The sequence below is a fragment of the Elephas maximus genome, chromosome 1, assembly GCF_024166365.1.
Source record: "Elephas maximus indicus isolate mEleMax1 chromosome 1, mEleMax1 primary haplotype, whole genome shotgun sequence".
Taxonomy (NCBI): domain Eukaryota; kingdom Metazoa; phylum Chordata; class Mammalia; order Proboscidea; family Elephantidae; genus Elephas; species Elephas maximus.
Window position 1 is genome coordinate 197,740,089 of NC_064819.1, and position 26,991 is coordinate 197,767,079.

At 36.8% G+C, this 26,991-nt stretch overlaps 1 protein-coding gene across 2 annotated transcripts in view; it reads left to right on the plus strand.

Annotated features, from left to right (window-relative positions):
- Positions 1-26,991, plus strand: part of LAMA2 (laminin subunit alpha 2) — a 717,179-nt gene that overhangs the window by 403,358 nt on the left and 286,830 nt on the right. For both annotated transcript variants that reach the window (XM_049901052.1, XM_049901136.1), the window contains exons 13-14: positions 13,751-13,852; positions 16,882-17,093. In XM_049901052.1, coding sequence (XP_049757009.1) covers positions 13,751-13,852; positions 16,882-17,093 — 314 coding nt within the window. The remainder of the gene's footprint in view (positions 1-13,750; positions 13,853-16,881; positions 17,094-26,991) is intronic.

Consider the following 26,991-nt stretch of genomic DNA (forward strand, 5'->3'; position numbering starts at 1 on the left):
GAAAACAAAAATCCTTCCAACTGGACCAATAAACAACATCATGTTAAAAGGCAAAGAAATTGAAGTTGTCAAGGATATCATTTTACCTGGATCCATAATCAATGCCCATGGAAGCAGCAGCCAAGAAATCAAATGACTTATTGCATTGGGCAAATCTGCCACAAAAGACCTCTTTAAAGTTTTAAAAAGCAAAGATGTCACTTTGAGGACTAAGGTGTGCCTCATCCAAGCCTTAGTCTTTTCAGTTACTTCATATATATGTGAAATCTGGGCAATGAAAAAGGAACCCTTAAGAAGAATCAGTGCATTTGAATTGTGATGTTGGCGAAGAATATTGAATGTACCATGGATTGCCAGAAGAAGGAACAAATCTCAAATCTACTGTGGAGGAAATACAGCCAGAATGTTCTTTAGAAATGAGGATGATGAGACTTTGTCTTGCTCACTTTGGACATATCATCAGGAAAGGTCAATTGCTGGAGAAAGACATCATGCTTAGTAAAGCAGAGAATCAATGAAAAAAGAGAGACACTCAATGAAATGGATTGAAATAGTGGCAACAGTGGGCCCAGACATAGCAACAATTGAGAGGATGGCACAGGAATGGGCAACGTTTCCTTCTGTTATACATAAAGTCACTATGAGTCTGAGCTGACTTGACACCATCTAGCAACAACAGTAGAAACTGCAAAGGATTAACCCTAATATTTACACAACCAACTGTTAATAAGTTAGCTGTAAAACTAGCATCCTGGCCTTGTGAGTTTCCCAGTGAGATCATCTAGTCCAGCCTCTCAGCAGATGTAGGAAATCCTTATCCATTACCCCAGACTTGTGGACCTCTATTCATACATCTTCAGGGATATGGATACCCTATGAGTTAGTTCATTCCACTTTCAACAATTTTAGATATTAGAAGTTAATTCTTACACAGGATTAAAAAATACCATCTTGATACTTCCTTACGTAGATTTTATTTCTGTCCTATGAACAGAGCAAGTTTTCTTCCTATTATAAGACCTTCAAATGTTTGAAGAAAACAATCATGTTTTCCCTTAGTCTTCTCTTTTTAAGCTTTAATACTCCCATTTCCTTCCTACACCTCTTGTTTGGCTTTTAGAGCCATCAACATCTTGGTCACACCTCTTCGGATGAACTTCAGTTTGTCAACTGCTCTCTTAAATGGTGGTGTCAAGAATTGATCACGACAGTCTGAATGTGTTCTGACTAGGGAAGATTGCAGTTGGATCATTGCCTCCTATAATCTGTACACTAGGTGTCTTCTTAATGTAGAAAGTATTGAGTTTGCCAATATATCAGAACATACTGAAAATGTATTTATGGCTCATAAAATATCTATTAGTGGGTGCTCAAATTTATTCCATGATCCTAGCACACAGAAGCTGATGAAAAGTAATGCAGTATAGTTGATTTATGTGTGTAAATGTCTAAATGACTTAAATATTGATTTTTCCCCTTCAACTGTAGGTTGAACTTCCTAAATGCTAAAGGTTCTTTATTTTAAAACAAATTCATTTGTGGTTTGCCAGTCAGCAGCACAGTAAGCTCCCATAGTATGACTGAATCACCAAAAAGCTCAAACAGACATATTTCTTTTGATCTGTGTTTAGGACTGATAAAAAGAAGAATAGAGAAACCAGTAAAGACATATTTTAAAAACAACTGCAAGGTACCTCATAGGGGTAGAACAAATTTGTCCATTTTTTTTATACTATATATATGTATATATATAAATACATTGCAATGATACACGGTTTTGAGTTTGATTAAAATTCAGCAAATATTTATGCACGATCTACTATCTGTAATATGCTTATGAAAAGTACCATAGAGAGACATAAAAGCATGAGTAAGATCTGAATCTTGCCATCACTATGATATCTCTAGGAAACACTAAGATTTCAAAGTGCATTTAGAATCATAGAATAAATATTGTCATTAGGTTTTTAATATTAAGTGTTTATGGTATTTTAATTTTGAAAACTCTCCTTATTAAAACTGTATGACTGACAGCGTTTGTTGAATACATAGTATGCTAGATACCAGGTGAGGAGCTTTATGAGTATTTTCTTATTTCATGCTCAGAAGTTTGTAATTCAATATACGTAATTCAGCTTATTTTAGTGGAAGTTAAATGAGGATCTGTAAGCATAAATAACTTTCCCAAGAGTCAAACAGCACTTAAAGGCAGAACCAGAATCCAAATCCAGAGCTGAAAATTTTCCAGGAATGGGCTTGATCTTTCCAGGACTGGGAGGGGAGGGGAGTGATTTATAAATGACTCCTATATTGATAGACAAGTTGTGTTAGGTAACTAACAAGTTGTGTTAGGAAACACAACTCTTTGCCTGTTCGTTCTGCAGAAGGGCATTGGAATGTATTTTATAAGCCTATTGATTCTTCTCTGGGGTGTGACTTCTTTTCCATTGCACCTTTGAGGATCCTATCTTCTAAAATTCACGACCATCTTCTACTGGTGTCATAAAGAGTCATCTGCAGAGTTCACAAATGAGTGACGAGAGAAAGGGGAATAGTGATAGATCAATAACATTGAGCATCAAATTAAAATAGTAGTCTAAAAGGCTGGTGTTTTGGCTTTTGTGGGAAATAAGTTGACTGATATTCAAAATACCTTCTATCTAAATTATGTAACCTGATATTAATTGAACTCATTTTAAACATACAATATTTCAGGCCATACTCTGTGTTACTGCATTGAGGATTACATTTGGGCAAGATGAAAACTTGTTTTCTATTTCTTGTCCCTCCTTTACAATAAAGAGGAAAAGAGCTGTACAATAGCTGTGCACTGTGCAAGGCAGTGAATATCCTCAAACAGTGAGAAAAAGGTTAACTAAAATTCTCATTCAAATAGAAAATAGCAATGCTTGTATCTCATTTTTGCAGTGTTGTCATGAATTTTCCGTAAAGACTGTAAACTTTGTTTTTATGCACTTGACAGTTATGTGAAAATAAGAAGTCTGTTTCTCTTTAACTTAATGGAGCTTGGATTAAAATGTGTCCTGTTATTTTAATCAGCATCTATGTTGTATATCATGGAAAATATAGTTTTCCATTTTCCTGGCATTTTTTTTTGAAAAAAATTTAAGCCCTATTCAATTAAAAAAAAAAATTTGTATATATAAAATCATAATTTATGGTTTATTTGATTAGATGAATGTTTAGTTATGAATTGCATGTATATTTCTGTTGTATTGAATATTTACACAAAAATTAATCCAGCCCATAAAAAGACTACTAGTGGAACATTCCATCCAAGCATGAGTAAGTAAACAGAAGACAAACAGCTGTTGCAAAGACCCTGTTTTTCAAGTCTGGGCCTGATAACACAAAGCAGTTTAGAGAAGAATTTGGCTGCTACCATTTATCCACATCTGCTGATACGGCACTGTTTCAACTCAGTACTTGATCAGTATATGTCAAAGCAGGGAGTAGTTTTCTAAGCCAGAAAACTTACAGTAAACATTCAATACTAATTTATTGTGTAGAATATAGCCTTTCTCACATTTCATCATCTTTAAAATGTTAAGCAAATCTATTCATAGGGTGTGTCTTGGTTATCTAGTTATGCTATAACAGAAATACTACAAATGGATGGCTTTAATAAAGAGAAATTTATTTTCTCGCATCCTAGGAAATTAGAAGTCCTAATTCAGGGCGCCAGCTCCAGGGTAATGCTTTCTCTCTTGTCGGCTCTGGGTGAAGGTCCTTGTCATCAATCTTTCCCTGGTTGTGGCGCTTCTTGGCACAGGGACCCCGGGCCCAAAGGATGCACTATACTTCTTGTGCTGCTTTCTTGGTGGTATGAGGTCCCCATTTCTCTGCTCACTTCTCTCTTTTATATCTCAAAAGAGATCGGCTCAAGACACCATCCAAATCTTATAGATTGAGTCCTGCTTCATTAACATAACTGCCAATAATCACATCTCATCAGCGTCGTAAAGACAGGACTACAACACATTGGAAAATCACATCAAAATCAATAATACTGGGAATCATGGCCTAACCAAATTGATACACATATTTTGGGGGGGGCACAATTCAATCCATGATGCAGTGTTTATATTTTTATGTGCCCCCAAATAGATTTAAGTGTTTGCAGAAGATATGTGAAATAGGAAAAAAAAAAAAAAAAAAAGAATTTGTTGTACTTTAAAATTTGGCCTTTCTTCCTCTTGACTTCTTGTTACATGTGAATCACTAATTGGTTTTCATTTGCAAACAAAAAGCATTATTAACTGATCAGACCCCTACAATTCCATTTGCTTTGAATCATAACTGACTATAAAAAAATTTGGCTTCTGGAATTTCAGAACACTTAAATGTGCTCATAATGAACCTGTATATAGATCAAGAGGCTGTTCTTCCAATAGAACAAGGGGATACTGCATGGTTTAAAGTCAGGAAAGATGTGTGTCAGGGTTGTATCCTTTTACCACACTTATTCAGTCTGTATGCTGAGCAAATAATCCAAGAAGCTGTACTATATGAAGAAGAATGTGTCATCAGGATTGGAGGAAGACTCATTAACAACCATCGATATGCAGATGACACACCTTGCTGGCTGAAAATGAAGAGAATTCAATGCACTAACTGGTGAAGATCAAAGACTATGGCTTTGGTATGGATAACAGTTTAACATAAAGAAAACAAAAATCCTTACAAAGGAACCAATAAGCAACATCATGACAGATGGAGAAAACATTGAAGTTTCAAACAATTTCATTTTACTTGGACCCACAATCAATGCTCATGGAAGTAGCAGTCAAGAAATCAAAAAGTGCATTGCATTGGGCAAATCTGCTGCAAAAGACCTCTTTAAATTTTCAAAGCAAAGATGTTACTTTGAGGACTAAGGTCCACCTGGCCCAAGCTGTGGTATTTTGTGCTGCCTCATATGCATGCAAAAGTGGGACGATAAATAGGGAAGTCTGAAGAAGAATTCATACACTTGAATTATTGTGTTGGTGAAGAATATTAAATATACTGTGGACTGCCAGAAGAACAAACAGATTTGTCATGGGAGAAGTATAGCCAGAATGATCCTTAGAAGTGGATGGCAAGACTTCAACTGACGTGCTTTGGACATGTTATCAGAAGGGACCAGTCCCTGGAGAAGGACATCATGCTTGGTAAAGTAGAGGGTTAGCGGAAAAGAGAAAGACCCTCAACAAGATGAATTGACACAGTGGCTGCAACAACAGGCTCAAACATAGCAACGATTGTGAGGGTGGCACTGGGCCAGGCAGTGTTTTGTTGAGTTGTGCTAAAGGCCACTATGAGTCATAACTGACTTGATGACACCTAACAAAACAACATAATTCGGTTCTACTTCATTACACAGAAATCTTATGTTAAAGATAGATTAGCTTTATTCAGGTGAATAAAAAATTAAGTGAATAACAGTTGTATGGGGAACTCATATTGGCCCCTCAATTCCTCTAGATATATGCCTATCACAATTACTTTTTTCTCTCTGTTAATCTAAACACTAAAATGAATATTCCTTATCATTACTAACAAGAAGCATTGTGTGTAATTATTGAGTAGGAGGTAGGTTGTCAGAATTTGGAGAGTTATGGTGAAATGTGGGAAGAATGAATATGGTTGAGGAGTTCCGTGAGCAGTTTAAGGATTGGGCTGCAAGGATATTGATCAGTCAATCAGCGTTACAGTTAGGGAATCTCTGATGAGCTGCCACAGAGCTCTGTCCTTGACCCTGTCACATTCTTAGTTGTCATGACTGCTTTGGATACTTGTGCAGTTTAGATGACACCAAATATGGAGGATTGCAAAGCTATCTTCTCAGGATGGACTAATTATAGTGGCCACATCCAGCAGGAAAGAATTCCAAACTCAGATGTTTCCCCAAGCCAATTCTAATAGTTGCACATGTGAAAAGGACTTAGTTATTGTTGTTTAAAATAAATACTATCAAAACTGTGCTGTGGTTACCTAAAAAAAGGAGAAAGAAAAGGAAGACATAGGTAAAGGAAAGGAAAGAAGGCAGGAAAAGCAGGTAGAAAGAAAGGAAAGTAGAAAGGGAGGACTGAAGGCGGGCAAGAAGACAGGCAGGATACTTCCTCAAAAACTGTCATCTTTGTATCCTCTGCACTACACAGCCTGGTCTCTTGCCTTCCAAACCAATTTTTTAAAATCCATTGTCTCTGCTCGTCACTCACAACTCCCAGTCCATTTTCTATGCCTTAAAGACAACGTAACGTTAATACCTCTCATGTAAATTTAGTGTGTACTCTAACTCAGTATCTCCTTCTGTCTGTTCTATTTAACAATTATCAAGCTTTTAAGAAGAGAAACATGCTTCTATCTTTGTGTTATAAGTGTATGGTTGAGCATAACAAAACCTGAAGTGGAGTACTGTTTCAGTGTTAAAAGAGAGCTCTGTGAATAAAAAAAAGATGCATTAATAAACACTTTCATGGGAGAGATCCCTTTTCAGAGTCTAAGGCTCTGGGGCTTTGGAATTCAGAAAGAAGAATCGCTTGCCCTGTTTGTAATTCCAAATTGAAATTGACAGATATGTTTGATTTATCTGCTCAGTATCAAAAGCCTTTTTCTCAGTGGATTTTAGTGTTATTCCTCCTGAAATATTTGTACTAGTAAGCAAAAGCAAATATTAGGTTTTACACACCATTTAGTGAAATAAGAGTGATGATAATCTGACAAAATCAGAGGACCAAATATTCCAGGCTTACATATAAAAAACTTTTCCCCTCCAGATATTTTATCCTCAATAGGGTACCCATCCTTCACTCCGCAATTCCTATTTCTTGACTTGGGGGGCAGGGGGAAGAGGCATAAGTACAAGTAGCCTAATACTAAATAGTTTTGTAAAGCTTAGTTTTATGAATTACCTTTAGCCTTTTCCACTCACGAGGGAAAACTTTCCTGCCTCATTAAACCTTTAATGTCATCTGCTGCATACACACTACATTATTATGTATGACATGAGGTTATATATTGCATAGTAACTGTAATGTTACTTGCAAACAATCTGTTTTGTTCCGCTGAAGGTAGAATTAAAACAGGTACTCATGGGCAACAGCTATTTGTATTGTTCTTTTATTAATGGGGTGAATTTGAGGATCAGGAAAGTGAAGGGCCCGGTACCTGCACCATCTCCAAGAATGGATGGGTGCTTTTCCCTTCCCTTGCAGTGCCTTCTCAATTTGATCTCAGAATCTCTCTGAAGAGAATTTCTCTGAATAAATGTGGATAAAGAGGCAAAAAGTCAGGCCTTTTGGGACCCTTATGGAATGGACTACTTTCACTAAATTCATCTTCTCTTTTTATCAGTAAATATAAGAATTGCCTCAAATTGAACTAAAATTGTACTTTCTTCTACCTGGGAAAAACTGTATTCCTCTATCCAGTGAGAGATAATAGTTTAGTTTCTACAAAACAGGAGGATATAGAATGTTCTATTGGCTGTGCATACAATGCTCTGTAAAATTACAGAAATCAAAATTTTCCCCATAATGGACTAACTCGAAAGTTTCAAAAATAAAATTAATAATTGAGTTGCAAGGTAGGAGATTGTTAGAAATTAAAATCATTCGCTGGATGCGTAACTTACCAATAGCATGTTACATGTTGTTAGAACCCAAATTTTTCCTTGGTTGCCACTGACTTCAATAGATTTTGGGGGTATCACTTAAAAACTTTTTCCACAGTATTCTGACTAGAGAGATACCAGCCAGGCAAAGAAAGAAAAGCAAGATTGGAATGGTTGGACGCTTGTAGGGATGAAAATTCCAGCAGAAAAAATAAGCAAATATAAGTAGCAAAAATAATAGATATTAAGGGAGCCCAGAAAAGAGGTTTCCAAAATTTCATAGTTTATAGTACTTTACCCCCCAAAAAACTCACTGTTATCAAGTCAATTCTGACTCACAGTGACCCTACAGGCCAGGGAAGAACTTCCCCATAGGGTTTCCAAAGAGTGGCTGGTGGACTTGAACTGCTGACCTTTTGGTTCACAGCTAAGCTCTTAACCACGGAGCCACCAGGGCTCCTTATAGTGCTTTAGTTTCTTCTTAATTTTTTCGCAGTGCTTCCTAGACCAAGTGACATATCCAACAGTACATTTATTAAGTAATTATGCTCAAACAAATTAATAATATTTATTTTCTAACAACTTAGTAACTATTTGAAAACATAATGCCTATAAGTATAAATTTAAAGACAAAATAATATTTTATTTCCTTCTTAAATAGCCACAATTACTTCCTAATAGGATCTGTGTGTCTGTTGGGCAGCATACCCTCTCTCTAACCTTAGAGTCACTTTGGATAACACTACCCTTATTTCTTGTTCTCCACTGAGTCTTGTGCAATGCTTGCTTTTTATCACAGCAACCACTGAAAACCCTGCTTAACAAGGATATTATGTGACCAAAAATACAAGTAAACAAAAACATAATTTGTGAACTACCCTGAGCTAGATGTTCATGCAGTGTCCAACAAATATCCAGTATTACTCTTTTCTTTAAACATTTAAAATATTATGTGGCACCTATGTGTTTTGTTTTTTTTTTATGTGAGTTTGGCACCTCTGTACAGATTGTTAACATAGGCCTAGTTTGATCCTGGAGGGTATTGAAACCACATAGAAACTTTAATAATCTTATATAGCCCAGAGTTATTGGAGGTTCCACATTAAGAAAGTGCAAAAATGCAAGTAATAGTTAAGCTTCTCCCAAGAAGAACACTGAAGGCAGAGAAAGAAATTCAGATGCTTCAAGAGCACTTAGTAAGTTTGATGTGGCGGTGGATAAGGAAAGTTAGACAAAAAACATTGCAAGAGATTAGGATTGCTTGCAAATCTGATATAAGGGATAAAGGGAATACAATATTACATTGAACCTAAGTTTTCCCATTTCAAATAGAGAAATAAAGCAACTGGCTTGACTCAATCATGAAAGTTAGGAAAAGGATCAAGTTTAAGATCTGGGAAGATCCAGATATTGAGGTTAATTTGGGACAAGTTGAGTGTTCGAGACATTATTACACAAATACTCAACAGGGAATAGAGCACAGGACTGAGGATGTAGATTGAAGAACCAATTGTAAATGTAGTTGGACCCATGAGAGAGCAACGAGTTTTCTAAAATAGTCGATATGAATGGGTAATAAAAAGAGACGGAGAATAGAGCCTTAGAGACATCCAAACAGGATGGAAGGAAAGGGGGGTGGAATATATATATTTATATTCCGACTCACAGTGACCCTATAAGACAGAGTAGAACTGCCCCATAGGGTTTCCAAGAAGCGGCTAAGGGATTATGTATGTGTGTATATATATATATATATAATATATGTATAAACAAGGCAGAGGTATGACCATGACAGAGAAAGTTCAGTGGAACAGAAGCCAAGGGAGATAAGAGTCATAAGTAGTATGGTATGTCATGTACTGATTAAGAATAAAACTGATCGAAAGGGCCATTAGTGGTTGCTAGATAGAGCTTATAAATGACCTTTCTAGAAACACTTTTTAATGGAGTGCAAAAGGTGAAAGACAGGTTGCAGGAGATAAAATAGGAAAAGGTGGCTAGGTAGGAATAAAGAAAAGAACATAATGCTCATGTCTCAAAATTTGACAGTGAGATGAATAACTAATCATAAATAATAGCTAGAGGAGACAATAAAGTCAATTGATGATTGACAGCCCTGTGCGCTTTTGATTTGATGGAGAGAGGAAAGATTGGGACACAGAAGGAAATATGGGACAGTGGGGAAACAAGGACATAGAGGAGCCAAGTAAAGGTGGCATCTGGAATACGGAGGAGTAGTTAGATGGAAGAGAGGCAGATAATTCTTAATCTAAAGCTATAGGAAAGGACAATTTATACTCTGAATATAATCAAAGCTTTTTACCCCCCAAAACCCAATATCCCTCAGAAAAAAAGTGTTGTCTTACAATTAGCTCATTACAAAGTCTCTCATATTATAGGACATTGTCTTTGGGAAAGAGTCATTAGCTGGAAGCATCATGGAATGCTTGCTTTTATTGATTACAAAGAGATTACTTTATGAAATTGAAGGAAAAATGAAGCAAAGGAATTAAACAGAAAATATGGAATTATTCTTAGGGATTAAACCTCTAAATATCTTAAGCAACCCTTTTCAGAACTCACTTAAGTAACCGACTAAGTCGTTATGCAGAGGTAGTCATAAATACACACCTTTAGGATGAATACAAAAGACTATAATCCTAATATTATAAACATGGGTACTTGTGATTTGGGAAAAAAAAACATCGGATAACAGAATCCTGCACATTTTAAAAATAGGGCAGAGTAGAACTACCTCATAGGGTTTCCAAGAGGCAGCTGGTAGATTTGAACTGCTGACCTTTGGTTAGCAGCCAAGTTCTTAACCACTGTGCCACCAAGGCTCCAACAGAATCATGCACATTTTAAAAATGGTCCTTTTTCCATAGTCTCAGGGAACATCTAGCTCAATTGGTGTAACATAGTTTATAAAGAAAATATTCTACATTCTACTTTGGTGACTAGCATCTGGGGTCTTAAAAGCCTGTGAGCAGCCTTCTAGGATACTCCACTGGTCTCACCCCTTTAGGAGCAAAGAATAATGAAGAAACCTAAAGACACAAGGGAAAGATTAGTCCAAAGGACTAATGGACCACCTTTACCACAGCCTCCACCAGGCTGGGTCCAGTGCAACTAGATGGTACAAGGCCGCCATCACTGACTGCCCTGACGGGGATCACAATAGAGGGTCCTGGACAGAACTGGAGAAAATGTAGAACAAAATTCTAACTCAGAAAGAAAGACCAGACTTGCTGGCCTGACAGACTGGAGAAACCCTAAGAGTATGGCCCCCAGACACCCTTTCAGCTCTGTAATGAGGTCACTCCTGAGGTTTGCCCTTTAGCCAAAGAATGAACAGGCCCATGGAACAAAACAAGACTAAAGGGGCACACCAGCCCTGGGGCAGGGACTGGAAGGTAAGAGGGAATAGGAAAGCTGGTAATAGGGAACCCAGGGTTGAGAATGGAGAATGTTGACATGTTGTGGGATTGTTAACCAACGTCATACAACAATGTATATACTAACTGTTTGATGAGAAACTAATTTGCTCTGTAAACCATTTCAAGTTCAATAAAAATTTTTAAAAATCATCTTTTTTTCACACAACCTGGGAGTAAAATTGATTTACTCAGGTAAGTAGAGCAATCAAACAATGGTTCTAATGGTGTCAAAGAATGACTATCAAAGATTTATGAAAGAGTTGGAAAAATCTTTTTCGTGAAATGTAAGAGTAAAAAAAAAGTAATTCATCATCAGCATTATTATTAGCCCTCAGGAGACTGGGTTGAATTAATTCTACTCCCTTGTTCATGTTTTCTTTTTTTTTTATTATTGTCATTGACCTACATAAGGCTCCTCTCTTGTTCTGTATGTTTATTCGTTCATTTTTTCCACATTCCCACCTCTCATTTCTGTTCCATGTAATATTACTTTATACGCTATGCGATTTTATACCTATTGTAAATAGGGTCGCTATGAGTCGGAATCAACTTGACAGCACTGGGTTTGGTTTGGTTTTGGTAAACAGGCATGTGTTTGATAAATACATTACTGAAACAAATATTAGAAGTGAACATTTTTTAATTTCATTTGTAGTCTTAAAAGTTTAGATATTCAAATTATACATACATTTATTCCTTTTATTGCTAAACTGAGATAAAAAAAAAAAGAAAAAGCACCTTTAATTCAAATTTCCTTGTATTTAGGTACATGTAGCAATTTTTTTAAGAAGCCCTGGTGGCACCTGGTAAAAGTAATCTGCTTCCATATAGATTTACAGCCTCAAAAACCCTATGGGGTTGCTAAGAGTCAAAATCAACTTGAGGGCAGTGAGTTTGGTGGTGCAGTGGTTAAGAGCTCGAATGCTAACCAAAGTTTGGCAGTTTAAACACACCAGCAGCTCCTAGGGAGAAAAGACCTGGTGATCTGCCCCTGTAAAGATTATACAGACTAGGAAACCTATGGGGCAGTTTTATGAGTCAGAATCGACTCGATGGCACGCAATACAACAACAACAACAACATGGTAATTTTTAAAATTAAGAAATTAAGAATTAATTGGATTTGATCTTTTCCTTTCTTTTAATGGAAACATATTTCAGAAAAATAATGACATATACACATTTTAAATAGCCAAAATATCTTTGGCGGTGCAAAATCTTTGGAATGCTATAGACCCATTCTCAATGTCCTTCTCTAACTCAATCCCTACCTCTCCCTCAACATTTTTATTAATTTAGAAAATTCTAAATAGATAGTCCCCTTTAAGATATATAAAATACTCTTTCTTTCTGACTTTCTAGACTTGTCTTATTGAGAAAACATTTAGCTGATTTGAACTCTGTGAAATTTCAGATGCTTATCTTAATAGAACCAAAAACCTTTTACATAGGTTTACCCTTCATTACTCACAATAATGCCAAATGCTATAGCCCAGGGAGATATTTATTATTTTATATATGAAAAGACATTAGAGTAGGGCTGTTTCTCAGTGGAGCAGGGGAATAAAAGTTTTCTGAGTTTTAGTTCCTTACAGAGCTCCATGTAATGAGCTCTTGTAAGGCATTGTGGAGCTGCAATTTAAAAATCCTGTTTAATAAGCCGTAACAAACTGTGTGCCATTCCCCAAGGAACAACTCTGAGAGGAATCGGGGTTCCTCCTGCTCCACCCAGTGCATGGCCAGGAATTGCCTCCTGATCAGGGTCTGCCTTTAAAGGACACAGGGAGCCAACTGCTGCGAAGCTGGGTCTCCGCATGTCAGCATGCAGGAAACAGAATACAGATCATCTTTGTTTTATGAATATCTTTATTTACAGTGTTGCAGTGGAATTAAAAAAAAAAAAAAGGACAGCACCATTCACATTGAATCTGTCACTCAGAGTCCTAATTCTGATTCCTGTTCTATAAATGATCTTGTTTTCAGATTTTTTTTTTTTCCTACAAGGTTACTGTCAATGACAAAGTATGTAAACCTCAAGCATACATTGCATCATGTCTGGTATGCATCTTAGGTAAGGAAAATATTTACTTAATGAAAAGAGAATAATAACATCCATTCAAACTAAGTTTTTTGAGTGCACAGGGGAAGTATACCTTCCTTGGCGGTTTTGATTAAATTTTATCAGAATATAAAATTGCTGCTACGCTTTTTATTTGACTGACAGTATGTCCCCGCTTACCTTATGGTCTATGTAAAGTGCCCGTCAAATGGAGTGATGTCTTTTTTGAAAGCATGCAGGCCCACAGAAAGTCAGTGACCCTCAGGGATGGGTAAAAATCTCCCAATTTTGACACAGATCCTTCTCTGTTTGTAAAACTCAAACTATAGACTAGGGAAATGACAGGAGGGGCTGTGTTTAGTTTCATGGAACTTAACCTATTTCAACAAGACTGCAATACTGGGGGAAATAATACATGAATTTATATTTGTGTCAGGCTTGCAGTTGATGGGTAAGGTTTGTAAAAAGTTACTCCTAAAGAAATGCCTATCATTTCAACTCCGTACTCTAGTGATTTCTGTTTCATCCAAATGCCATCCTCTGGAATACTAAAATTATTTTAGAATAGTAAGTAAAATGTGATTGAATAGCCCATCTCCTATCCTCTAATAACTATGTGTCTCCTCTCTTCTAGCTCACAGCAGCTGGAGGACAATTGACATTCACCATATCATATGACCTAGAAGAAGAGGAAGAAGATACAGAACGTACACTCCAGCTTATGATTATCTTGGAGGTACAGTATGGAGAATGTCATTTCTGTTGGCTACGTTATACCCTTATGTTACTTGAGGTCACTCATGCTACCTTCTACCTGTGTGGATTTGATATTGATTTACATACTACTAAAGAAAAACATACCTCAGGAATGTTCTTTTACTTATGCCAGTCTTATATTTCCCTCTGAGACATATCTAGAAGACTCAGCTTATTCATTGGGTTTCCAATGATAAAGGACAATATTAGGCAAGGCTTAGAGTTTAAATTGAAAACATAATGGCCATGTTTCCAAGACAATAAGTTTGATGAAATTGTCTGGGAAAATTCTGATTTACATAATTATATTTTTCCATCTCCCTTTACTCCAAGTAAATTTTATTGTACATTTCCTTGTTTGAATTGGACAGAAGTAAATGAAAAAGGAAACTTATGTATTAAAAAAAAAAATAGTTAAATCTTGACTTTAAAATTTTAATTTAGGTAAGAAAGATGTAAAAGAAACTGCTCTCAGAATCTGGGGGACCATAGGCAATTCCAAAATGCTGGAAACCTAAAGTTGCCTTAGAGAACCTTTCCCTCTCCTTCCTGTAACCTTCCTTTCTAATAATGCATGTCCCACCTGCCCCCCACCCCACACACACTCACAGGCTTACACACGTTTGCACATTTATGATACGAAATTGTTAGGTGCTGATTTGTTGCCAGACTCTATTTGTCTTTGTGCATGTGACTCAGTGTGTGATAATAATCAGCATGAATCTAGCCCCCCAAATATGGAGATTTATCCAGTGTCCACCTTCCCACTTTTCCATCCTCATTACCAGCTGCCCTTTTGGCACTCACTCTCTCTCTGACTCTTGTCACCCAGAGCTAGTTCGGAGAGCACAAGTTAAAAAAAGCCTCTTCTTCAGACTGCCAAATAGGCAGACATCAGCCACAAATTTGGAGTCTACATAACACCTCAACCTTCTGATCTTCTGGTCACAAATTTGGAGCTGGTTTCCCACTACCCTTTCAGGATTCCAGCCACAAGCTTGGGAATCCACACTATACCCTTACTTTTCTGACCTATTGGTTCCTACTGCCCCTTTGGGTTCTATAGTTCACTGGAATGACTCACAGAATTCACAGAGAGAATACCATACTTATTATTACAGAGTTAGTATAAACAAAAAGAATACAAATGAAGAAATGCATAGGCTGAGGTCTGGGAGAGCTCCCAATATGAAGTTTCATTTTCCAAGAGACATGATACACTTCCAAGAGCAGATGTTCTCATCAATCAGGAAGCTCCCTGAGCCTCCATGTTCAGGGTTTTTATTGGCCAGTCCTGAGTGATGGGCTAAATTATACCCCCTGAGACTAGTTGATATTGGCCTTCCAGGTGAGTCTTTTCTGGCCTGGTCAACTTTCACTTACCAGCACAAATTCTTAGATGTGGCCTGAAAGTCCAGACCAAGGCACCCTAACTACTCCAATAGTTATTTCTCTAGAGCCAAGACAAAAGCCTCCTTGCTAAAGGTAAAACTAGGACCTTTACCCAAAAATGAGTGACAATATTCTTTCCATAAAATGAATATTTGCAGTATTGGATGAAGTAAGTGGTCTGGATTTTATATATAAAATAAATAAATGATTTGAAACTAGAATTATAACTAGATTCTTCTGAAAAGAAAAGGGTTCTCTAAACAGAAAATATAGAGAACTTATATACAGGCAGTCCTTGGGTTATGAATGTCCAGTTTACATACAACCTATAGTTACAAACCAACCCCTGTAAAGCCTATTATATTAAAAATTTGAGGTACATACTGTGGTTTGTAATAACAAACAACTGTTACTTTGCAACACGCATCAAAACATTATCATTATTGTATTATTATGTTAAAGATACTTTAGTGTATCTGGAAGTGTTCCTTTAATGTCTTTTATGCAAAGAGAGGTACACTATGTACTATATACTAAGACAAGTATTTGACTAACTGACATAAAATACAATAATTGTCCTTATATACAAATTTGACTTAAAGACAGATTTAGGAATGGAACTTATCGTAATCTGGGGACTGCCTGTATTATAAATATGAATGAATGAAAAGGGATGACCTAAAGATGATAGATCAGTCGATATGCTCCTTCTTATGATGCCATTATCCTCTTGTGAACATTAGACTACAGGGTTTTTACTGTTGATTTTTTGTGTGTGTGTTTATGGCTTGTTTTTGTATTGCTACCCTATAGAAAAATTCTTTAAAACAATAGCTGAAAACATTTTTCTAAGTTTTCTTCCTTATTGTCTGTGCAACCCACAAACAGATTTGAAATATGCAATTTTTGACTACTTATGTAAAATCAAGGTGTTCGTAATCACATATATGCTTATGAGCAGCTGGGTATGTACTATCTTAGTTAATTGAGGAAGCAAGGACATGCATAACCAAAAAGCTTATACTTTGTAATGCATTTGGTTAAGGCTGATATTTAAGTTACACTGCCTTGCCTTCATAAAACAAACCAACCCACTGCTGTCAAGTTGATTCTGAGTCATAGTGACCCTATAGGACAGGGTAGAACTGCCCCATTGGGTATCCAAGGAGCAGCTGCTGGATTCAAACCGCCAAGCTTTTGGTTAGCAGTAGAGCTCTTAACCACTGTACCACCAGGGCTCCAAACCCACTGCCGTCGAGTCAGTTCCGACTCATGGCAACTCTACAGGACAGAATAGAACTGCCCCATAGGGTTTCCAAGACTGTAATCTTTATGGTAGTAGACTGTCACACCTTTCTTCTGTGGAGCAGCTGGTGAGTTTGAACCGCTGACCTTCTGGTTAGCAGCCAACCTGCTTTAACCACTGTACCACCGGGTTTCCCTTCATATATACGAGAAATATGCTGTATGACAAGGGAAGCCAGCCTGAAATTAAAAGCCTACTGAGAATATAAATACAGATACTGAGAAGCTTTCTGTATAAGATATTAATGCTTTTACCCTTTTGTACCCTCTTTTCACAGTTTGACCCCTTTATGTCTTCTTTTCATTCTTTAGGGAAATGGCTTACGCATCAGCACAGCCCAAGATGAGGTGTACCTGCTACCATCTGAAGAACATATTAATGTTCTGTCACTTAAAGAAGAATTATTTACCATACATGGCACAAATGTCCCAGTCACCAGAAAAGAATTTATGTCAGTGCTTGCGAATTTAAAGAGACTCCTCATACAAACCACATACAGCCTTGGGATGGATGCCATCTTCAGGTAAAATCAATAACTGCATCTCCCGTTGTCCACACCTTTGCTTCTGGCAACCATGCATGTGTCGGGAGGGTGAATTTGAAGCTCTCTGGGTCAGCAGTTCGAATCCACCGGGCGCTCCTTAGAAACTCTATGGGGCAGTTCTGCTCTGTCTTACAGTGTCGCTATGAGTTGGAATCAACTAGACGGCACTGGGTTTGGGTTTTTGGTTTTAGGGTGGCTATAGGTTTTTTTGTTTTTTTTTTTTTTAAATAGGAAACTCTCATGGCGTAGTGGTTAAGTGGTATGGCTGCTAATCAAAGGGTTGGCAGTTCGAATCTGCCAGGTGCTCCTTGGAAATTCTCTGGGGCAGTTCTACTCTGTCCTATATGGTCACTATGAGTTGGAATTGACTTGATGGCACTGGGTTTGATTTTGGGGTTAGGGTGGCTATGAGTTGGAATTGACTCGAAGGCAATGGGTTTGTTTTTTTTTTTTTTTTTCCTGGTTTAGTGTTATCGTCAAGTAGTACATGGAAGTGAAGCACTAGTTTACTGAAAGATGCTTCTGTTAAAGCTTGAAAGTTTTAAATACCCAGAATAAATTTGTGTTGGCCTTCTGATAGTATCAATGATTCCTTTGCAGTTCTGCAGAACACGTGATAAATGTTGATGCCTATGCTGAGCCTGGTGGTGCAGTGGTTAAGAGCTACAGCTGCTAACCAAAAGGTCGGCAGTTGAAATCCACTAGCCACTCCTTGGAAACTCTATGGGTCAGTTCAACTCTGTCCTATAGGGTTGCTAGGAGTCAGAATTGTCTCTACAACAACTTTTTTTCTTTTGCTGAGCCTTAGTAACATAAACGTTAAGTGCTTGAACGCTAACTGAAAGGTTGGCGGTTCAAAACTACCCGGTGACTCTGTGGTAGAAAGACCTGGTGATCTGCTTCTGTAAAGATCACAGCCAAGAAAAGCCTACAGGCAGCTCTGCTCTGTCACACGGAGTCACTGTCAGTCAGAATTGACTCAATGGCACCTAACCACAACATGTTGAGAAATGCTGTATGGGCAAATAAAGCCCCCTTTATGGCTCATACAGTGGGAAAATAGAGATATGATTTCAGGGTAGTTATATTTGGAAGGTGGTTTAAAAAAATATTCTTTCCATTAATTAATTAACTAGTTTCTACATAGTAATATACAGTTTGTAATAAGAAATTAAAAAAAATTTTTTTTAATAAGAAATAAAGAATCTTTAAATAACCACAAATATCTTTATAAAACTCTCTAAGGCTACACTGGCTAGCATGGTGTAAAGGTAAGTGTGTGAGCTTTGAGCAAGACCTGACTTGAATTTCAAGATTGTTGCTTATTATACGTGTGACCTTCAGCCAATGATTAGTCCTTGTGGAACCTTGATTTCTTCACATGTAAAGTGGAAATAATAATGTCTGTCTTTCAGGGTCATTGTGAAAATAACGTGATAATTATGTAAAATGCTCATTACCTAGAACACTTTTATAAGTTAGTTCCTTTTTATTCTCCATTCTTTTTTCTTTAAAGAGAGAACTTCTTGAACCAAATAGTCCCATATCTGAATGACTGCAGGTTGCCATCCTTTCCATTTTTAAAATAATGTCATTTTTTTCTGACAACGTTTTTACTTCAGCTATGTCCAAGTGAGCTCTTTTCCCTTCTCCTTTTCTACCCTAATAATAAAAACAATAAAAGTATCATGGCATCTTCATTCTAAATCATATTGAGTTAGATGGTCAAATATACCCAAAACCGACAACTTGACTTTCTCATAATCAAAACAGTGTCTCTCAGTATTGGTTCACCTACAGAAAGATTTTTTAATGCTGATCCCTGCCCCCTGTGATTTGCCTGAGCTGCTTAGTTTGTCTTTCACTTGTAATATTTCAACTAAATGTAATCATCATTATCATCTCCCAAAGGTGGGAACTGCATTCAAAAACAGGTCCATTGCCAAGCAATGTACTTCTTTTGCACAGGCAATTCTGATAGAAGCTGGGTTAAAATGCCATGAAGATGAGAAGCAGCACTTAGGAATTAATTATGTTTTTTTTTTCCCATTTAGTAAATAGAGATTGTCATGATGTTTAAACAGTGCAAAGGAGATGAATCCTCTAGCTTTCAAAATGAGTGACAACTAAATTGACAAAAAGTAGCTAGGGGCTTATTTATTTTTGGCAGCATTGCTTCTCAGACTAGTTAGTCCAAAGGCTTTTCCTCCTGATTTATGTCGGGCAATTTCACTGTCTACCCATCTTAAAATCATTGGTTTCATTTGAAGTCTTCTGCAGCTTCCCCATTACATGAGTGACATGTTCACCGAGGGTGGTTATGTGAACAGACACAAGAGCTAATCCAAGTAGGTGGCTCATTTTTGCTGCCTGCATTATCTAGAGAATGTGGCTCAAGAAGTAAAAGCCGGTGTCAGATCTGAAACTCTTATGCACTTCAGGCGAGGTGAAAATCAGCATGAATCCAGAGTTAGTAACCTTTTTTATATTTTATTTATCTATGATCTACTGGTAGATTGAGTCATATTTGTAAAACATCACTTGAATTGATTTCAACTTGTCTTGCTCAGTAGGCTTCTGACTTGGTATACAGTCTGTGTGCAAGCACAAGTAAATTGAAGCTATTTTAACAAAAAAAAATTCATGCTTAGATTTATTTAAGGAAGATTTACTTCCATGGAAGTTGCTTCAGCAAAGGGGCTTAGAGCCTCCTGTAACATGATTTGATGGAATTGCACAGTGCAACGATTACTGGATTGGAGGTTAAGGATTTTGACCTCTGTTTGCAACTCAGTTATTTAATAGTGGTAAACATAAGTATGGCTTTGACCTCTTTGGACTTATCTCTTATTCTGTAAAATAAAGATGAGGACAACTGCCTTGCCAACCTCAAGAGGTCACTGTGAATTGGAATTAGAAGTCTGCAGAAGCACTTTGCTAATGACAAATCACCACACAAATATGAAGCGTTTCTATCCAACTTGCATCATTCCAAGGAATAACATTTTTTCCAAGTACCTTTAAGACTTGGAGAAATCTAGAAGAGGGCACATACTGATGATTCCTCAACCGTGACAGTTTTTGCTGCCATTATTTTCTCAGAATGCTGTGAGCCCAGACAATAAAATTAATTAATTTCTTTTTCATCATCCACATTGGTCAGATGAAGATAAAAATAGCAAACTTTTTCTTCTCTGTTTAAGAATGCAGGCGAAATCAACTTAACCTCGCTGCCCATCTTTATCCTCTACATTTTCTAAACCTTAGATTTCTTAACATTGATTTTTAACTCAAGCAAGGAGACTATTCAGCTTTTTTAAAACATCTATTAGATAAACAACTCTGCGCGAAGTATGTTTTTTCTTGTACCTTCTAGTAGACATTTGTGCAGTTGACCAAATTTTTCCTTCTTCCCTGATACTGCATTTCCCTAACATTCGAGGGTAAGTATGGTCATGTGATTTGTTTTGGCCAATGTAATGTGAGCAGAAGAGATGTGTGATTTTTCTGGGGAAAAGCACTGAATTGCCAGTGTGAGGCACTCTGGCATTTTTTGAACTACGAGAAGATCAAAGCAGTCTGAATGCTGGCAACACATGGAACTCAGCTGCCCTGGGCAGTCACCCAGACTGGAGGAGATTTTACATGACAAGCTTTAGTTTTAGTTTTTCACATTATTATTAATTGTAAAATGTTTTATTATAGAAAATATTAAACATAAACAAAAGTAGAGAAAAATGGCATAATTAGCCCTCAAGTACCCATCAGCCAGCTTCAACAGTTATCAACTCAGGAATAATTTCATTTCATATACATTCTCACCTACTTTCCACCCCATGCCAAATTGCCTTGAAATATAGCCCAGATATCATTTAATTCATCTGTAAATATTCCAGAAACCCTGGTGGCGTAGGGGTTAAGAGTTCAGCTGCTGACTAAAAGCTAGCGGTTCAAATTCACCAGGCACTCCTTGGGAACCCTACAGGGTAGTTCTATTCTGTCCTATATGGTCGCTACGAGTTGGAATCAGCTCAGTGGCATTGGGTTTGGTTTTTGGTTTTTGGTTTTTCATAAATATTTAAGTTTGTAGCTCTGAAATGTAGAGAGTCCTTTTGCAAATGTAACCGTTATCACCTGAAAATTAATTTTTCATATTGTTTGATTTTTTTTAACCATACAATACACAAGGCAAAGAACTTTGGTGTGTTATAAATGCCATTCATTTGCTTTATCAACTTTCTTGATAAAATATTTGAAAAGCTTCCTTTATTATAAATGGTTTCTAGTGTGATTTTTTTTCCTCATTGACAACACATTTTTGTCTTTTAACTATGAGTTTTAATACAAGTGATTGCCGTTCTGAGGAAATACATACTTTTAGTATTTTCAGCTTGAATGAATCAAAGTTTATGTCACTACTAATACTAAGCCATTCATTTTTTGTTGTTGAAATGATTATTTTTTAACCCACAGGTAAAAATTTAAGGAAATGAAGACAAATGTATATGATATTAGTTTGTTTCATTTTGTTTAGTTTTAAAAAAAAGAAAGCCATTGCCGTCCAGTCAATCCTGAATCATATCAACCCTATAGGACAGAGTAGAACTGCCCCACAGGGTTTCCGGGAAGCGTCTGGTGGATTGAGCCTATCAGCCTTTTGGTTAGCAGCCAAGCTTTTAACCACTGTGCCACCAGAGCTTGTTTAGTTCAAACCAAAAAAAAAAAGACCAAACCCAGTGCCATCGAGTCGATTCCAACTCATAGCAACCCTACAGGACAGAGTAGAGCTGCCCCGTATAGTTTCCAAGGAGCGCCTGGTGGATTCAAACTGCCGACCCTTTGGTTAGCAGCCACAGCACTTAAACACTATGCCACCAGGGTTTCCTTGTTTAGTTCAGCTACTGAGAATTTGGAGTTGTTTGTTACCACAGCATAAGTGAGCGCATCCTGACTTTTGCCTATTTACTCTGAAACATATCCGTGTGTCTTTATTGCTTGAAAATAAATACAGAATATTTTCAAGACATAAGGAGACTTCTGGAGCAAATTTGGATTTTTCGTATCAAAAAAGATTACACAGAATTACATAAATTATCTAGAAAAACTCAACAGCAAAATCTTTTAATAATCATAGAAGTCATGTTGTTAGGTGCGGAGTAGGCATCTATCTTTTGTAATTAATGATATAAATAACCACATTTCAAAGAAATTATACCAATGTGGAAACTTAAAAATATTTTTTAAAGATAAGGGCTTAGAAAGATTTATACAACTGGCTTGGCATCAGACTGTTGGTAAAAGATGCAGCCAGATGTTAACCCATAGGTGTTTCCTTATCATTATTGTAAACTACCTCCCAATGCTATTCTGTTAAGTATTGGATTTATTCATTCAGCAAACATTTACCAAGCATCTTCCATGAATATCATTTTAAGTCTCAGTTTCCTCTTCTATAAAATGGCAGGAACAATATCAAAATTTCAAGATTGAAGTGAAGGTTAAATAAGAAAACAATCCACATAAAGCACCTTATGTATTATCTAGCATGTACTGGGAGGCAAGATGATTACTGGTTTGGAGTCACACTTAGGTTTCAGTCTGTGCTCCGTCAATTGCTAACTGTGATATCTTAGACAAGAGCCTTTGCTACTCTGAGTTTCTTCGTTTGTAAATGTGGGTATGAATGGCTACTGTATTAGGTTCATGGATACTTAAATGAGATATAATGTTTGTCAAGCCCCCATTATAGTGCAGAGAAGATAGTAGATACTCAGTAAGCAGTAATTATTATGATTTGATAGTCTTAGGCTAAGCAACAAGGATACAGAGGTGGGTACATGATCACTTAATTCAAGGAGATCGTAGTCCAGTAGGAAAGCCAGCCGTGCACATCTGCGACAGCATAATAAATAGTACAAGTGTGCACAATGTACGTTGATAGAAATAAGGAGGAAGAGATGAACTCTTATATTAATGTTTAATATATTTTTGATGAATGGCAGCAACATTATCAGAATCTGTCAGTTGTTTTCCTTACTTGTTGTGGGATTGAAAATGCTTACAGAAAGTGTCTAGCTCTTTCCCAGATGGCTCACTCACACACTGACTTGCCACTCAATTATTCTGTTGCCTTTTTAGGAATGCTGTAATAATTGTCAGGCTACTCTATGAAAGGTACTTTCCAGGAATTCAAAAAGACAGAGGCCAGAGGTAGTTCTGAGTCATCATCTTATGTTCTGAAAACAAAACATAACATGTTTCTATGGTGGCTACTCCCAAGTAACGTTCTTTTAAGTAGAATGAAAGAGAGGTCTTCAGTGTGAAAGAAGGATAGAAGAAGAATTATTTAAAAGAGTATGAAGGTTAAAGTATTAAAATGTCTTTGTTGTTTTACAGTACATCTTTGCTTTTTAGTGTAGTATAGCCTATATAACTCTGGTGGAAAATATGTTAAACAAATAGATTGAAAAGAATCTCCAAGTCAAGAGGAGGACAATGTTTCCAATAGGGTTGTGATATTTTCCATGGTAGCTGACATGACTTTCTCTTTTTCTCTTCATGGATCATTTTATCTGTATTTTCAAGTCGTACTAACAGTGAGAAACAGCTAAAACATTTGACTTAGTTCACAAATCTTTGATAGTCCATGCATCTCCAAAATCCAGTACTTTATTACTGCCAGCATTATGTATTTAAATGAATGCAGCCTGGTATCAAGAAAGGAAAATGACCATATTGAAGGGGGGGAAAAAGTAAACTGCTGCCTTCTTCATGAGTGACACTTAAACTGTTAAACGCATTAAAATCCCATTTAACAAATAGCAAAACCTAATGAACATTGGGCCTGCTCAGTGAATACTAATGTAGAATATTACTAGGAAAGATGCTTGAGTGTTGAAATTTCTCATAGCTCAAAATGGTTACACAGACTAGGGAGAGGAACATCTGTTGTTCAAAAGACAAATGAAATGTGGGAGTTTGCTGAAAATGTTTTTGTTTTGGAATCTTTATTTTTTAAATCATTCCCTCTTTAATTGCTTATTCTTCTGTTTTATTTTGAAAAATTCAAATACTCTTTCTTTAAGTTTTGCTTATCAAACTTAATACTGAAAATGCTAGGATTGTATCTACATACAGTTGACAGGCCTGCTTTTTTGTAAATTGTGACTGTGTGTTATATTATAATCACCTAGTAGATCAACCATGAAATCATCTAATTCTACAATTAAAATGATCAGAAATACAGGCTCATCATGTGACAGTTCATTAATTCAGGTCGTTAGATGGCACAAGACATTCAGGTGAACTCTGACCTCTGCCCTTGACTCCTAACTTTGTAACATTTCTTAATTTATTTTCTGTATCCAATCAAACAAGTAATTTGTCTTAAACTTATCTGATTTTATTCATCTGAAATGTGGATGCCAGCCGCTAGTGTATCATTTGTCATGGAGTATGTTAGCCATTGTTTATAATGTAACTACATTCCTTTCATCTGTTCATTCATTCATTCACTCATTTATTTAGTCTTATATCTATGTATCCCTCTATCCATCCCTCCCTCCATCCCTCCATCCCTCCCTCCATCCCTCCCTCCCTCCCTCCCTCCCTCCCTCCATCCCTCCCTCCATCCCTCCCTCCATCCCTCCCTCCATCCCTCCATCCCTCCCTCCATCCCTCCCTCCATCCATCCATCCAACCATCCATCCATCCATCCATCCATCCATCCATCCATCCATCCATCCATCCATCCATCCATCCATGTATTTTAGGAAAGTGCATTAAATATATATTGAGACATTTATGACACCTCAGAGTCTCTATTCTCAAGGAATGGCTCATAAGCTCAGGTCAGCATAAGCAAATGCTATGCTTAGTTTAGTAACTCTTTGAAACCCTATGTTGCATTAAGAAGAATTGTCAGTAGCGGTGCAACTCTTCGTGTACAAGTTTACTTGGCGGTGCTGAGGGAGGAGTGAAGAAAGGATTAGTTAGAGATTTTCAAATGATATGTGTACCCTTAACACTGTAAAAATAGTGATTTTTTAATACCTACCAGTCTAGGACATTCTGCCAGGTGGCACAAGCTGTACCCCCAGAGAAGAAAACATTTAAGAAAGTGTGGTTGAGTAACCTATAGATAATGGTGATCATCCTTAGAGAGCGCCAGCTAGCACTCAGCACCTGTAATGATTATACCCAACTGCGTATTTTATGAGATTTTAAGCCAGCTTTCCTTTTCTGCTGCTTCTTGATCTTGTATGAACTCATACATATTCCAAGGTGTTATCAAGGGTCTAAGGTTAGTAAAGTGGGGGTGAAAGCAATAAAGATTTCAAAAACTTGTTGCTAAAATGCGTACAACTTCGTTAAAAATTGTGACTTTTCTGAAAGACATAAAATGATACTGGTGAGGAGTGAGCTTCTTAGCTCAAGTACACACGTGAGACTATGTGGGCAGCTCCTGTCTGGAGGCAAGATGAGAAGGCAGAGGGGGACAGGAGCTAGTTGAATGGACATGGGAAGTACAGGGTGGAGAGAAGGAGTGTGCTGTCACATTATAGGGAGAGCAGCTAGGGTCACATAACAACATGTGTAAAAGTTTTGTATGAGAAACTAACTTGAATTGTAAACTTTCACTTAAAACACAATAAAAAAAGAAAATATATGTATAAAAATCATCACTTTTCCAGATACATTTTAACCTCATTATGAGCCCATTTGCTGTGTTCTCCAGATTGATTACAACATAGATTCCCAAATCTGGCAAGCAATTTGCTAAATGTGAATCAGTGATCAATAAAAATCTACCACCTCTCTTGAGAAAGGAACTCAAAACATATGCCCTAGGAAAAGTCAGTTACACCTTTCTCACAGTTAAAGGATGGCATATCGTGAGTTATAAAGGTCTATCAATCATTAAAAAATTAATTATTATTGAGTCAATAGCAGTCATTTCATTTTGTGTTCTTGTTTTAATACATCAAAATGATTTTTTTTAAAAAGCCAGTTTTTTAGAAGACAAACAGTATTTCTTCCACTACTCATCATATTTATCTTTTTTGACAGTTAACGAAAATATGTTAGTAAGATGTGTACCTAATAATTGCCTACTATATTTTTTTGATGTATTATACATTATATCAAGAACTGTACATTCTTCAGTTTCTTTAATCCTTTAATCAAGGTTTGGATTAATGGATTATAAGATTATCTACATAATCCCACTAACCCACTGCCGTCGAGTCAATTCCGACTATGAATGATCTACATAATAGAGGCTTAATATATGTGACATAAATGAGATTAAGTAATTTTTCCTAGGTTATATGACTAGTATCAGAAACAGGGTATGAATCCTAGTCTGACTCCTGAGTATGTGTTCTTAACAATGAAGCTTGTAAAATTGTCTTTAAAAATATATTAGGAAAGGTCAGTAAGACTTCTATAGCATTTAATTTGTGAATTCATATTGAGTTTGCAAGATCTTTTGAGAACAAGTACATGTCTTAAAAAGAAAGAATCAGCATATATGTGTACACACACACACAAACATACATACATATATCTGACATATGTAACCAATGGGTTAATTCAATTCTGACTCATAGCAACCCTATAGGACACAGTAGAACTGCCATGTAGGGTTTCCAAGGAGTGGCTGGTGGATTCGAATGGCTGACCTTTTGGTTAACAGCCGTAGCACTTAACCACTGTGCCACCAGGGCTCCAGTATATGTAGTAGAATTTTTTTTCCAATTTTCAATTTGGCCAAACCAATTTTTTCTAGAATATTAAAATGTATGAATAAAAAGAAAAGATCAGATCCTATACACACACATGCACGCACACACATACACGCACACACATACATATA